The sequence below is a fragment of the Macrobrachium rosenbergii genome, chromosome 39 (assembly GCF_040412425.1).
Source record: "Macrobrachium rosenbergii isolate ZJJX-2024 chromosome 39, ASM4041242v1, whole genome shotgun sequence".
Classification (NCBI taxonomy): Eukaryota; Metazoa; Arthropoda; class Malacostraca; order Decapoda; family Palaemonidae; genus Macrobrachium; species Macrobrachium rosenbergii.
The window spans coordinates 16,367,747-16,384,048 of NC_089779.1; the positions used below are offsets into that span (position 1 = coordinate 16,367,747).

The 16,302-nt window shown below is 38.5% G+C and overlaps 1 protein-coding gene across 27 annotated transcripts in view; it reads right to left on the reverse strand.

The window, feature by feature from the left end:
* The window catches only part of LOC136825784 (excitatory amino acid transporter 3-like), a 525,422-nt gene that overhangs the window by 54,912 nt on the left and 454,208 nt on the right, over window positions 1-16,302 (reverse strand). For 2 of the 27 annotated variants that reach the window (XM_067082659.1, XM_067082657.1), the window contains exon 1: window positions 15,424-15,577. The exons of 20 other annotated variants lie outside the window; for them this stretch is intronic. In XM_067082659.1, the coding sequence (XP_066938760.1) occupies window positions 15,424-15,533 (110 nt within the window). In that variant the 5' untranslated portion in view covers window positions 15,534-15,577. Of the gene's footprint in view, window positions 1-8,940; window positions 9,248-11,103; window positions 11,239-15,423; window positions 15,578-16,302 lie in introns of those variants that run through there. 5 more of the 27 variants (XM_067082669.1, XM_067082681.1, XM_067082667.1 and 2 more) reach the window with 5 other exon arrangements.

Genomic DNA, 16,302 nt, shown 5'->3' on the forward strand with positions numbered 1-16,302 from the left:
GACATGGCGGCCATATTTGATTTTGTTGAAGGCCTGAAAAGATCCTCTTCTCTATGTTGCCTCGTGGAGAACTCGTCATATGTGCGAGTATCAACCACATATGATGCTCACTGAAAGGTGATGTTCATTTGATAATCATTCACGTATGATGCTAAATGAAGTTATAGTATCAATGGTAAAAGTATGCATGTATGTATGGATATGCGTGTGTGTATGTGTATATATATAATGCATGTATATATAAGTATACACACACACACACACACACACACACACACACACACATATATATATATATATATATATATATATATATATATATATATATATATATATATATATACATATATACTGGAGGGGTACTTTGTAATGCCGTGTAAAGTAAAACTACGCCACTGTCAACTGACCGGGTGGCCATATTGGAAAATGTTCATAAGCATCTCAGGAACGTCTTGTAGAGATTATCATATACTTTGCAAGCTGCATTTGCATACAAGGGCAAACTACAGTTCTTATACAAATTAGGATTGGCGACCACGACGAAACTGATGAAAGCAAGCCGAGCGCACACGCAGAATCTGGGGTTTACCAGACATATTTTGAAAATGGAATTGTACGCATGGCAGCTGAGATGGAGAAGCGCACATTTCTTTCATTCAAATGCAAAATAAAAGTTGAAATGATATTTAATGCCGATTTTTCGCTGCGGTACAGCAATTAAGAAATCGAATCATGGAAGCCGGTGCTAATACGCAAGTGGAAAACTCTACGGGGGTACGATGCCCCAAACGCAATCGGGCATCAAGAGGAAAACACACCTCCAGCAAGAAATCTCTCTGAAATCTCTCTCTCTCTCTCTCCCAGTTTTCACTCTGACGAATAGCTACTACTTATCTTTCCTGTCCGCTCCCTTGAGTAAAAGAGAGAGAGAGAGAGAGAGAGAGAGAGAGAGAGAGAGAGAGAGAGAGAGAAACTTCCAAATCGCCTTTTTTTCGCCCTGGGTTGCTTATCTCTCTCCGGTGGTTCTTCTTCTTCTTCTTTTTTCCTTTAGCTTTCCATCCAGCCGAGGGTGCTCAAAGTAAGGCGGAATTAATGTAGCGTAAAGTAAAGTTATGGATAAAAAATAAGCATAACTGCTTACTATATTGCTTACTAGAGGCGCAGGAGACGATGAAGCCTGTATGAACCACTCCAAAAAAAAAAAAAAAAAAAAAAAAAAAAGTGATATGTCTAATTCACACTTACAGAGGGAATACATTATATGTCGGTAATGAAAATCATCAACATGAATAAAGTTCTACCTACAGTCTATTTTCAGTTTTCTGCAAAAGAAAACTATCGAGATGGTTTTGTCTGTCCGTCCGCACTTTTTCTGTCCGCTTTCAGATCCTAAAAACCACGCAGGTTAGAAGACTGCAAACTGACATGTTGATCATACAACCTCCAATCATCAAACATACCAAATTGCCCTCAGTAGTTTTGATTAGGTTAAAGTTAGCCATAACGGTGCGCCTATCAACGCTACAGGACAGACCACCACTGAGCCGTGGTTGAAAGTTTCATGGGCAGCGGCTCATACAGCATTATACCGAGACCACCGAAAGACAGATCTATTTTCGGTGGCCTTGATTATAAGATGTACAGAAAACTCGATTGCGCCGAATAAACTTCGACGCTTTTTTTGTTTCTTAATAGGCAACAATGCGTTTAAAAGGATGCAGCTTGATGATGATTGGTTGAATGTACCGCGTCCGAATGGCCCTGTTATATTTCGTACCGTTACTTAATGATTCGAATGAAATGTTATCTAATATTAGGATTTTCTCTGTCAAATCTGTTATGGCTGTTCGTAATGTTATGGAGCTGACAGATTATGGAAAATTGTATTAATAAGTCCAGAAATAAACAGCAAAGCAGCCGAAGTCACATTCATGAAATAGGTTTCGGACACATACTTTCAAGCAGAACGTAATTTATGTATTTTCCAAGTATTTCAACGCAAACTGGAACAAATCACACTAAATATATATATAAAAAACCGTTATAAACACTTCCCAAAGACTAGATCCTACTTTAAGCTTGAAACTGATCAAAATCTGTGTAGGTGAAACCTTACGGGCCAAAATGTTGAAAATAAAGGCTATATTTCAGAGACCAAACTGTCTCTCTCCTCAGGCAAATAGGAGAGACAGTTTGTTCTCTGAAATATAGCCTTTATTTTCCACACTTTGGCGTTTATATGGGCTCCTGATATTTGATGGAATTTCTGTTTTAACAGAAAATATTTCACAGACATATATATATATATATATATATATATATATATATATATATATATATATATATATATATATATATGTGTGTGTGTGTGTGTGTGTGTGTGTGTATATATATATATCAACACACACACATATACATATATAATTTGCGCGTAATCGTTTACAATCTTTTTCAAATTATAGAGGGAGCTGCCAGTTGTTTGCAGATTTGGCAATGGTACGGTAGCCTAAGCTTAGCGTTTTCACAAACCGGCAACTGTTTTGTCCCAGCCGAGTCACTGAAAATAAACTTCGTTTCCCAGCGTATGTTATTTAATTCTATCTTCATATACAACAGTAACCGTATAATTTTTCATTCACCTATATTTCTGCACAAAGACGATACAGCTGAAGCCTTTAATTAGACGTTTATGATATAATAATAATAATAATAATAATAATAATAATAATAATAATAATAATAATATCTTTATTTCGGCTCAGGGCCATATACCTGGAATATACAGTATGGATACAGTACAATACACAGAATCTAAATACACGGGATAAAATGCTAAAAATGATAATTGGCAACAGCCTATCAAACATCTTACTGAATTTTTATGATAAATATGAGTCTATTACTCCTGGATCACGTTTACACAAGGTCCTAAGAGCATCTCTGTACAGAATTAATAGAAAACAGAAATCAGAAGAAAGTGAATTCAGCTAGAATCGATAATTATGACTCGAGCAAAAGCTTTGGTTGTTAATGCTTACGAGCCTCATTGTTTTAATTTGAACTTAACCTAACCTAACCCACCTACTAAAAGTCATAATATCTCTTGAATTACAAGTAAAACCACAAAAGCAGATCAACGTTATGTAACACTGCCCTCATGCACTTGGTGTTTTTGAAAGCTCCCTCCCCCCAAATTAGGAAAGAACTGCAAGGTAAATTACCAAATGTTATGTGTGTGTGTGTTACAGGGAATATGTGAAACCAGGGATTTCACGAAATCCATAGGGAATATGTGAAATGAGCAACTGTTTAGAACATTTGATCTCGAGGGTTGGTACTTAGCACGGCGAAACAGTGATTCATCTAAGTTGTTTCGCCGTGATAGTACTAGCTCCCGGGGGTCAAATAAGTTTTGCTGTGTTTAGTACTAGCTCCTGGGAGGGATCAAATGCACTTAGGGACATTCGATCGCCCAGGGGCTAGTACTAAACACGGCAAAATACATTTGGATCCCAAGGGGCTAGTGCTAAAAACGGCTAAAGTGTGGATAAATCACTGTTTCGACGTGTTTAGTACTAGCCCTCGGGGATCAAATGTTCCTAAGCGAAGTGGTCATTTAACATATTCCCTAGGGATTTCGTGAAATCCCTGGACTTCACATATCCCCTGTAGCATAAGCTCACTTTTCACACATATTTGCCCATACTTTACCAGTAAACAGGGACACAGAATGAGTAGTGTCAGAGACATACGGTTGCAACGTGCAAATAGTATTTTTATCAATTCCAAGTCTAAAGTAGATTCTGGTCTTTGGAAGAGTCGATAGTTACGTGTCTATTCTAATATTTAGTATGACTGATTCCAATCTGGGTTAAAATATATGGAAAATAGACATAAACGTTCTGGATTTCAAGATGAAGACTTCAGTGACCTTGTTATGTAATTTGGGGCTTTCAAAGACATTTTTCTTTGTCCCTTAACTCAGTTTACTGATGTTAATAGATGTTATGTTTACAGACGTAACATCTGCCAACACACATAACATACACTTGAGGGAGACGCTTAGGTTATGATATGTTTTCATTCCGATCACCAAGTAAATATATGAGATATAACGAAGCTACTGGCATGGTACTGTACTTTTAAAGAATCATTACCATTTACCAGACTACATCGAAGTGCATTTTCGACAGATTAAACAAATATAAAAAAGCAAGGGTAATAGGTAGTTTCGAAAACATTGTTCCTTAAAAACAACAAAAACGCGATGGGGTTATAAATTTATAAAACAAAAAAAAAAAAAAAAAAAAAAAGCTAGGAAAAATAACTCAAGAAACTGCATTTTCGCCGGATTTAAAATAAAAAAGCAAGAGTAATAGGTAGTTTCGAAAACACTGTTCCTTAAGAACAACAAAAACGCGATGGGGTTACGAGATAATTAAAATAACAACCAGGAATAATAATAACTCAAGAAAGTGCATTTTCGCCATTTTAAAATATAAAAAAGTAAGAGTAATAGGTAGTTTCGAAAACATTATTCCTTAAGGACAACACAAACCGTAATGGGGTTACAAGATAATTCACAAAAAAAAAAGAAAAACGAAAAACTAGGAAAAATAACAAGTATTTGAAACGTATAAGATAATATGTGTTACGTACATCTCACGCCCCGTCCTCTCAACCGCCCAACAACAACACAGCCAACACGTTAAGTTAATCACTGGGTTTCTCTGTATAAACCTTTTACGTAACATACAAGGTCCTTGGTCATGAAACCCAGACATTAACATTAACTAAAAACAGACACGGAATGATTTATGCTGCTGTGAGCCATGAAAGCATTCAAGATTGCAATTAAACACGAACAGTAGTAGAAGCAGTCCCACACGTCATGGGGTCTGTTTGGTAACAAGTTGGAAATAATACGAAAAATAAATACTAGAAATACTTTCTCACTGCATATAAAAATATATATAAGGTTGAATCTACTACTGAAAAAATAATATTGATATTACTTTTCTCTCTCCATATGAAAAATATAAGGCTGAATCTACTCCCGAATAAATAATATTCTTAATACTTTTCTCTCTCCATATATAAGGCTTTCTACTCCGGAATAAATAATATTAATAATACTTTTAAATATAAGGCTGAGTCTACTTCCGAATAAATAACATTCATAATGCTTTTCTCTCTCCATATGAAACACATAAGGCTGAGTCTACTCCTAAGTAATGTCTTAACCGAGATCTAAAAAGCTTCAATTGAAAAGATATCCGCCATTATCATAGTTTGATAATTGAATCTACTCCCGAATACATAATATTCCGAATGCATAATATTAATAATACTTTTCTCTCTCCATACGAAAAATATAAGGCTGAGTCTACTCCGAATAATGTCTTAACCGAGATCTAAAAAGCTTCAGTGAAAAGAAATCAGCCATTATCACAGTTTAATAAAATTTTTAAAATCCTGAAACTGGGATACTGACCATTATGACACATTAAGTGGTTTCTCTAGCCTTGTGAATACTAGAAGAACAGAATTTAGGCCAAAAGCCAACCGCTGGGACCTATGAGGTCATTCAGCGCTGAAGGGGAGATTGACAGTTAGAGAGTTTGAAAGGTGTAACGGGAGGAACAAGTAAAATATGCGCCGAAGTTTGTTCGGCGCAATCGACTTTTCTGTACATCGTATAATCAAGGCCACCGAAAACAGATCTATCTTTCCGTGGTCTCGGTATAACGCGCCATTGCAGCTAACCATTCACTTCCTGACAGTCAACATGCTTGTGTACTGTACAACAATTATCTAACACAAGAACAAAGGGCCCCTTCTGGGAAACCAGACAAGCTCATCTTGGCAATGCCTTAACAACAAGTCAGACATTATGGTCGCATTAACAAGCTTCCAACCTCAGGTGCTGGAGGACACGCACTTCATCTTGACCATAATCAGAGTGACTGGCTGCAGAGAACTGTTGTTGCGGAGGTAAACAGCAGGCAAATTTCCCCTTTGGGTCTTCCTTGGGTTTATGAAGTCTGTTGACTCTGTCTATATGAGTTTTCAGCCGAAGATTTTAAGAGAGAAAGAAAGAGAAGGCGTCATTATTTTGCCTGAACAATTAACGTGTCTGGTGTTCCAAGCGATAGTTTCGAGGGACCTTTGTTGACTTTCAAATTCCAAAAGGACATTGTTATTGGACTTGAAAGCAATGTATCTCTTGTTGAGATCGTTCTAGAATGGACTGGATCATGAAGTGGCGTAAGTCGGAGGTGGTGTGAGGTTTCAGAATGGACTGGATCATAAAGTGGCGTAAGTCAGAGGTCGTGTGAGGTTTCAGAATGGACTGGATCATAAAGTGGCATAAGTCAGAGGTGGTGTGAGGTTTCAGAATGGACTGGATCATAAAGTGGCGTAAGTCACGAGGTGGTGTGAGGTTTCACTAAGTCACTCGATCTTAGTTTCCGCTGCTTCCCAGCACTAAATAAAAATGATCTAATGGTACTGGAGGCTTAGCACTGCTTCGTAATGCCTCCCATATTAACACAGAGGACGGCTCTGACGCCACGTTCTTCATGTATTTTGTTCTGCCATCGTCAGAAAGTTGTTCTCCAGTCTGCGTATAAGCGACCGATCTCCAGGCTTCTTTCACCTCCAGAACTAAATGTGTTGCGTATCTCTTCTCCCAAGAAAGGTTGAGTAAGACTCAGGGCATCGTCAAAAGATTCTTTCTTGGCCAGTTTCAGTAAACTTCATCTCGTGGCGGGTTCTTCTCACTGGCTAGACCAGTGGTTCTTAACCTCGAGGTTGCGCCCCCCTAGGGAGGCGTTAGCAATTTCCAAGGGGGGCGCAAGCCCTAGTGAAAAATTAAAAAATAATTCTCTAATTATATCTATTATTCTTTTAACAAGAGTCGCTTAGAAGCAGTGTTAAGTATCTCACTAATTCATTCCCAAAAGAATAAAAACACTCATTCTCTTTTTTTTCTATTTTCCTTTAAATCTAGGAGGGAATTTTACTCACAGATGCAAGGGGGCGTGGAGGAAAGGACCAACTCTTAGAGTGGGCGTGGTAAAAAAAAAAAAGGTTAAGAACCACTGGCCAAGACGATCATAATCCACATTCTTGCCGAGTCCTTACTTATATAGATTCAACGATGGAAATGGCCTCTTCCACTATCCAAAATCACTGTAGGCTGACCATGAACGTTGCCTGATATCACCTCGGAGCATTCTCAAATCCATTCCTTTTCACTGCGCACTAAAATGAGCCGTGAATAACACGAAATGAATCAATTTACTTGCGGTGTGAAGCGAATAAAAAAAAAAAAAAGTTTCAATGAGAACTGCACAGGAAGTCTGAGTAATGAAAATTTGAAGAACATTAATTTAAGAAAATGACTAAAAAATACCAACTTCCTGTAAGCGTCATTAGGAAATAAAGCACTCGGACGTCAAAGGTCAGTTCTGAGAATTCGGAAGTTATACAACTGAAGTAACATTTCAGGGCAACGATCTAAAGCAGAGTAACTTCTCAACAGAGAGCTAAAATATCGCTTGCAAAATTATAACTTTGTTTTGATTTGATTCTCATTCTGGGTTTGTATAACCTTAATGATCACTAATGCCGGTAATTTGACTTACGAAACGGAAATGCTAGAGATTCATGACTCCGAGAATAAGATAATGAATAAGATAATAAATTAAAGGTAATAAATAAAAGAACCTGAAAATGCTCCTACGACCACAAACAATATCCCCTGTATAAATGACACCCAAACAAATTTGAGAGAGAGAGAGAGAGAGAGAGAGAGAGAGAGAGAGAGAGAGAGAGAGAGAGAGAGAGAGAGAGAGAGTTAAATTAGGAAAAAACTGGGAAAATCTCCCACTAATGACTTATAACTATGATTCCCTCAGCGACAAGAATAGGCTGGAAAAGAAAAGAGCAAACAGTGCCTACATTCCGACAGGCCTAAAAAATAACGCTGGAATCCATAAAATAAAAAGATAATGAAAAACTACAAATGCCCTTCTTCCCTGCTTCTTCGTTGTACTGATAATGTCGAAAATATGAAATAAAATGTGAAAGTAGTTCAATAAAGCACATTACCCACAGGAACTCCGTTTTCATGATCATTTGTATTTTATATTTGGTGATGAATGCAAATGTTTCACATGAAATACATCGGTACCTTCATTGCTCAACATGTACACATCATGTCACAGAAAATACACGCACACACAAACACTGGTAAGAGGAGCAACACTTATTTTATTGAAGTTTTCCACTCTCAACGGCAGATGGTACAAGTTAAATTAAAAATGCGCCGAAGAAACTTAGGCGCAATCGAGTTTTCTGTACAGCCGCTACAGCGTATAATCGAGGCCATCTAAACTCGATCTATCTTTCGGTGGTCTCGGTATAATTCTGTATGAGCCGTGGCCCAGAAACTTTAACCACGACACGGTGATGGCCTATCCTATATCGTTGCCAGAAGCACGATTATGGCTAACTTCAACTTTAAATAAAATAAAAACTACTGAGGCTAGAGGGCTGCAATTTGGTATGTTTGATGAATGGAGGGTGGATGATCAACATAACAATTTGCAGCCCTCTAGCCTCAGTAGTTTTTAAGATCTGAGGGCGGACAGAAAAAATCCAGACAGAATAAAGTGCGTACAGACAGACAAAGCCGGCACAATAGTTTTCTTTTACAGAGAACTAAAAATCTTAATTCGCAACATTCCCTATATGTTAAAAATCACCACCGAAGCTTCGATAAGACTCAAATCTTCATTTTAAAACTACACAAAAAAAAAAAAAAAGTCCACACCCTCGCAATAAGTCTTCACTAACAAATTAACATTTTACGACAAACCTTCACTACAAAGATGAAATCCTTTGCTACAATATCCACTCTAAAGCGATCATTACCTGCAATCAAAGCCGAGGGGGTCCTCCACAAATTAGGCGATCACCTTGACTGTACGTCTTGTCTCGAAGCCTGGCGCACTGTCAGTGCTCGATATGGCATTGAATGACCTTAAAGTACGCAATGGGAGGATGTGACGCATGTTTTGGCAACTCTTGGATCGGAAGGACTGTACATTATCAGAAGCTAAGCCCTTTAAAAGGATGTTATATAACACACACACACATATATATATAAGGTAACACAAAACCCGGCAACTATTCAGATTTCTTAACAACTCCAAAGAGATTAGCGCGCAACTGAAACCCTAATCTTCCTAATAATTCAGATTTACTGCCAGAAACACTGCGATATCGAGCAGGCATTTCCTGTAGATAGCAGCGTTCTCATCGACTCACAATACGCGAACACTTACTTGATAATGCGTGATACCATGGCCTCTGACTTGCCATAAGCAAGCCGCCGAAGAACAGTGTTCTTATGCGAAAAAGAAAATAAAACCGGGTGAATATTAATCCAAGATACTAGGCATAAATATTTGGAGGTAGCATTCTGACTATTTCAAGGTTACACAAGTTGCTGACTGCGTAATAACAACAAGAAACAGACTTCGTTGTTCCATTGTCCTTGAAACTTGTAATACGCGTGTCGTATTTCGCACAAACATCCTCCAAAGTTTCGGCTTGGTCAGGCCGACGGGATGATTGGTTGGGTAGGAGTGGGAGGAGGAGGAGGAGGAGGAGGAGGAGGAGGAGGAGGAGGAGGAGGAGGAGGAGGAGGAGGAGGAGGAGGAGGTGGTTAATATACAGAATATATACAATTTAGGCCGAAGGCCAAGCACTGGGACCTATGAGGTCATTCAGCACTGAAAGAAATATTGAGAGTAAAAGGTTACAAAGGCGTAACAGGAGGAATACCTTGCAGTTGCACTATGAAATAACTGTCAGATGAGGGTGGAAAGTAAGATGGAAGAGAGAGATTATGAAAGGAGGTACAGTAAAAGGAATGAAAAGGGTTGGAGCTAGGGGCCTAAGGAAGGGACGCTGCAAAGAACCTGAAGTAGTGCCTACAGTGCTCCGCGCGCGAAGTGAGCTGACGGAACTAACCCCCCCCCCCCGGGAGTAGGAGGAGAAGAATGGAAAAAGGGGGGAGGTGAGCAGTACCTAGCCTGACTTAAAACCTAACGTTACCTTCATCTGGAAACCAGTCAGAGTTAAGTTAAAGAGAGGTGACGCCACGTTTGCTGAACCTTTTCCGTTTTGAAGAGGCGACGCCAAAGAGGTGTTAACCTTTAAGCCCTCAGCCAGTCTTTTGAGATGAGGTTGCTAGGACTAAGTTCTCTCCATCTACCTCACAACGTAGATTCGATCTCCCGACTCAGTGGTTATGAGGCTAGTAACAACTGGACCCCGGAGACCACAATATATGTATATATAGACATAATTCAGGGTCGTCAGCTTGCCAATTACACGTGTGTAAGCAAATACTGATTCAGCATTAAATCAAAAAAGAAAAAAAACCTCAGTTGAAGGTGATATTCAATTGCTAATGCTTCATAACAGCCTAGGTTATTTCAGGATGAATATTATGAATTACAAGACACAAAGGCAAATTTAGTTATACATATAATGTATTAGGTAAATGTTAATAATAGCACCTACAAAAATAAATGTAATGCACGGCTAAATTACTTAGAGAGAGAGAGAGAGAGAGAGAGAGAGAGAGAGAGAGAGAGAGAGAGAGAGAGAGAGAGAGAGAATGCAGTACAAGGCACTTGGTAAATGTTATTAACATTTGTGAGTCAATACACCTATATAAATACACAATGTTCTTACGTCCAACAAAAATGTTAATGATTCTATTTTATGCCATAAGCGTCAGTTGCGGGGAAAACATTATAAACTAAAAATAAGTCCTACGGCTAACGCAGACCGCATCTAATCGCTGCTTGCTTCCACAAAAACACATGCAAGAGCACAATTCGTGAATAACCTTGTCCACAATAAGCAAGTTCTGGTTACGCGCTTCGATACGATCCAGACACTGGCTAACAAAGCAGAATTCCCTGTTTGTGCCTTCTCCATCCCTTTATTCCTCCTCTTCACACAAACGTTCTATTTTACACACGGTGGTATTATGTACACCAATTGCAACTGGACCCTTACCTCCACTCGCAATGACAGGGGCTAATCAAACGGCCCTGAAATTAAACTCACGGCTTTATGTAACAAAAACGGTATGACGACTCGCAACGGGAATCACAACACCTTTCTTCTACGCCAGTCAAAGGCAAACAGACCTATTCCGAAATACAAACTCGGTTATCGAGTCCAACCCCTTAACCCCTTCACCAATAACCCCCACCCCCAACCCCCCCCAACAATCTCCACCCATAAACAAATAAAAAATGTGATGCACAACACAAAGATTCGGGTGGCCTCGTTCCGACAACGCATGCGCTGTTCCGATTTTCGCGCCTTCATTTCCCGCGTAATTTCCGTAACGCGAAGAAGCGGCGAACCTTTTTAGGTCCTGGACTCCTTTTCTCCGATTCCCTTCTACGTCGAGAAGGGAAAGGTCGAAGAAGGTATCCTAAGGCCACGACGATCAATTATCATCGAAGAAAACCTAGTGACTACTGTCCAACGGGGGGAAAACATTCCTTCCGTTTCTCCGTCTCCAAAAATATGTGGAAAGGACAACTGCCCTACAATCTTTGCAATTTACACCACCGGCCGCCCTTCCTTCCGCCTTCACATGAAACATATGAATATGGTTAAAGAATATAATTAATACGACTGATGCACATGCCTCAAAAGGTATATACGTTACTCAAGAGCAGGAATATCAACACGGAAAGGAAACTAAGCTGTCACACCCTATCAGGGAAGCCTCGAAAAAAGTACGGAAGATTTGAAAGTTTATGATGCAATAAAAGTGGCAACGCGGGAGCTCTATCGGTTGCCAAGTATATTCAAAGTGACAGCTTTTCGTAGCACAGGATAACGGCAGAGAGAGAGAGAGAGAGAGAGAGAGAGAGAGAATCTTTTTCGTTTTCAAACGAGAATAAAATTATCGTCACGAGTTCAAACAGAGATACTGAGTTTTCTTTTTCAAATGAGAATAAAACTGTTGAAGTCACGGGTACAGAGAGAGAGAGAGAGAGAGAGAGAGAGAGAGAGAGAGAGAGAGAGAGAGAGAGAGAGAGAAGGATACTTAGTTTTTCTTTTCAAACGAGAATAAAACTGATGAAGTCATGGGTACAGGGAAAGAGAGAGAGAGGTGTCACGTGAGTCATGGATAAGAAACTCGAGTCTGTTTTGACAATTAGAAGTCTTGAGAGATCCCAGACCCAGGGTTGGATAAGATCCACTTCCCTTCTCTCTCTTTTTTTCTAAAGTTAATACAGTAGATCACTTCTTTCTTTTTTTGAAAGTTAACATAAATTACTGCTTCCTTTTTTAAAAGTTAATATGGATGTCCCACGCAAACCTGAAATTTCAGAATTCTGAAGGAACAAGTTTGAAGACCGGTACAAACGAAACCTGTTGAGCTGTTTAATTATTGGTTTTTAGTTTTCTGAAAAGAAAACTACTGTGCCGGCTTTGTTTGTCCGTCCGCAATTTTTCTCTCCGCCCTCAGATCTTAAAAACTACTGAGGCTAGAGGGCTGCAAATTGGTATGTTGATCATCCACCTTTCAATCATCAAGCATACCAAATTGCAGCCCTCTAGCCTCAGTAGTTTTGATTTTATTTAAGGCTAAAGTTAGTCATAATAGTGCTTCTGGCAGCGCAACAACACAGGCCACCACGACCGGCTGAGAGTTTCATGGGCGCGGCTCATACAGCACTATACCGAGACCACCTACAAATAGAAAAATTTTCGGTGGTCTTGATTATGCGCTGTACAGAAAACTCGATTGCATTTTTTGCTTGTTTTTTTTTTATATAAAGACGTTTATCAGACACATAAGGAGAAAAAATATAAAATGTTTTAAAAAGAAATTTCCACTCACAAATCTCGGTCTCAACACACGGACTAGCAAATGCGAGCCATTGCGAATATCTGCTAGTTATTCTTTATTGCCGAATACTCAGTTAATAATAGAGAGCTCTTCCAGCCTTACTGAAATGTGAACAACCGAATATGAGAAGACCATGAACTCTAGTTTTGAGAGAGAGAGAGAGAGAGAGAGAGAGAGAGAGAGAGAGAGAGAGAGAGAGAGTTTAAGGAAAAAATTAGAGCAAAAAAAGGATAAGATAACCAACAACGCCTGAACACAGGAGGAAAAAAAATCGACCTTTAAAACGATTGTGTCATTATATTAAATGTTGGGGTTAAAGGGACCGCAGCAGCGGCCCTCCCCCTCCCCCTCCTCCACAGCTTACGTCACTTCCCCGCCGGAAGTGACACCGTATCCTTTGCTTGAGTCTTAAAGAAAATGTACGGTGGCGTTCTTAAAAAAGGTTATAATTAGTTACGATGTGAACGGGAATGCTGATAAATGAATTCCTTTAACAAGATTTATTTCGCCTAAATGCATACATACATACATACACATATATATACTGTATATATACACGTATGTATACATATATACATGTGCATATATATACCTGTATATATAGTATATATTATATATATAATGTGTGTGCGCGTGTGTGAATCTCCCAGATATTTACCCACATACACAACACCTTTTTATATATACACGAATATTAAGCTAAAAATATTGTTTAATATCGAATTCACTATACCTTGGGAATAACTTACACCCATGGAGAATTATAAATGATAAGTGTTCATGCCCCGGCCAGGATTCGAATCTGGGCCTTTGGTCTACAGACATCTATCATCAGTCGATTTCGGCCACTCGGCTATCAGGAGAGTGATAAGCTGACATCAACATATTCCTGTTGATAATTGTGGCTTAATATGTGTATGTAAGAAAGTCACACGTGTATAAGTGACAACGATTCACACACACAAACACACACATATGTAAATATATAGATAAATTACAAAACACAAAAAATTTAGAAATTAATAATTTCTCATCTATAACCCTAACCCCCCTCTCTCTCTCTCTCTTCTTTAATATATATATATATATATATATATATATATATATATATATATATATATATATATATATATATATATATATATATATATATATATATATATATACATACAAATGTATACAGTATATATATATATATATATATATATATATATATATATATATATATATATATATATATATGCGTATACAAATACCCTTACGAACTATTTCATAAAGTTATTTTCATACCCCAGGCTCATAAACTCACGAAAACAGTTCCCATGCCGACCGAATATTCGTACCAATTCCGATACCCACTCGGCAGCCCGACAGGTAACCACACCCAAGTTTACTCTGAACACCTGCCAAATTATCCAAAATAATCACACGACTAGAAAATGGTGTCAAACAACGGCTATTGAATCTAGCAAAAGATTCTAGGCATCTGGTTCAAGCAGCAATGGGTTTCAGTGGGGCCACGCCGTGAATTTGGTTTTCTACGATTTTTCACTCCATTCTCCTCGTCACTCAATCTGCGTTTTGTATCTATATTCAAGGATTTGATCTAAAATAAGGTTTTATTATTATTGTCAAAATGATTAATATCACTATTGACATGGGATCACTAGCGGATCCAGAAAAATTTTATGGGGGGCACCAGTTTTCATATTATACATACATACATACATACATACATACATACATACATACATACATACATATATACATACACACACATATATATACATATATATTATTCCTATAATAGATTTATTATTTTTTCAATTCTTATATTTCTCATTTATGTTATTATATTATCTAAATCTTCATTATCATTATTTTGTCATTATTTGTCATGAGGGGGGGGCCACGTTGCCAGCTTTCCCCCCCCCCCATCCGCTAGTGCATGGGGTGAATAATGCTCACTACAGCAGACAGCGGTCGCGATCCTAATAAGGCAAGAACATTATAACGACGCAACATTCTGCAAGAGTAATGCGATCACACACCGCCGGTCTGTTTGAAACCTCGCCACGCACGCGCGTGCAGAAGCACACAAACACACGGAATATAATACACAAATCAACAGCGGCGGAACAAGCCATCAAAACGTTCATTGCACTCTCACCTTTGTCAACGAGACTCGAGCGCAGAATCAATTGCAAACGAGTAATATATGCGCCGAAGTTTCTCCGGCGCAAATGAGTTTTCTGTACAGAGTATAATCAAGACCGTGGTGGCCTGAGCTGCTGCGTTGCCAGAAGCACGATTATGGCTAACCTTAACCTTAAATAAAATCAAAACACCAATTTGCAGCCCTCTAGCCTCAGTAGTCTTTAAGATCTAAGGGCGGACAGAAAAAGCGCTGACAGAAGAAAGTGCGGACGGACAGACAAAGCCGGTCAGTGCAAGCTTACCTAGAGCGACTTGAACGACCGCAGTCCGAACAACTTCCATTCACTTTCCGAAGCAGAAAATACCGGATAGATGCACCACTACACAACAAAAACAGAAACAAGAACAACATACTCTGCCACCACCACACCACACTGCGAATGCAACTGAAGAAGAAGAAGAAGAGGAAGCCTCGAACCCCTCAAGATTACAGTATGAACGTAGCTCGTGCATAGGGGGAGGAGCTTTGGTCTGACCTTCCGTCTTACCTACTCGAGGGAAAGTAAGCTTTCACTTCGCATGGACCGAGGTAGTCGTTTTTTTCTTCTCTTTAGCCGTTTTCTTTCAGCGCGTTATTCGTTGGTCTATGTCACTTTACTGCATTTAATTTAATAAGATCTTTTTCCATTTCTCATTTCACGTCTCCGTTCGATAACTAGGAAAATTAGAGTTATTTTTTAATGACAGCTCCTGCGACAAAAACATTTATTATACGCAAATTTTTAATCCTGATTCTAGTTTCATTTGGTGCTTTCATATATATTTTATGCAATTTATTCTAATTCATATACTTCTGCAATAAATATTCCTTCCAAAATACTTGGTTTCATCTGTCATCCTTCAGTACACAGTTCATGCAATTGATACTTCTTCCAAAACAAGGTCTACTAGTTTCCTTAAACACATTTATAAAAAAAACTACCATTTTTATTTTCATCAATGTAACTGCTGGATAGTCTCTTCTTCCGCTGATCGAAATTTATTACTGTAAATAGTTTAATTGTCTAACAATACAATCACAGATATGAAGACATGTCATAAAAAAAAAAATAAAAGTAGGAGAGAGTCTTTTCCATAATCATGCACTGATTACTGACAACGCATTCTGGATAATCCCAAGA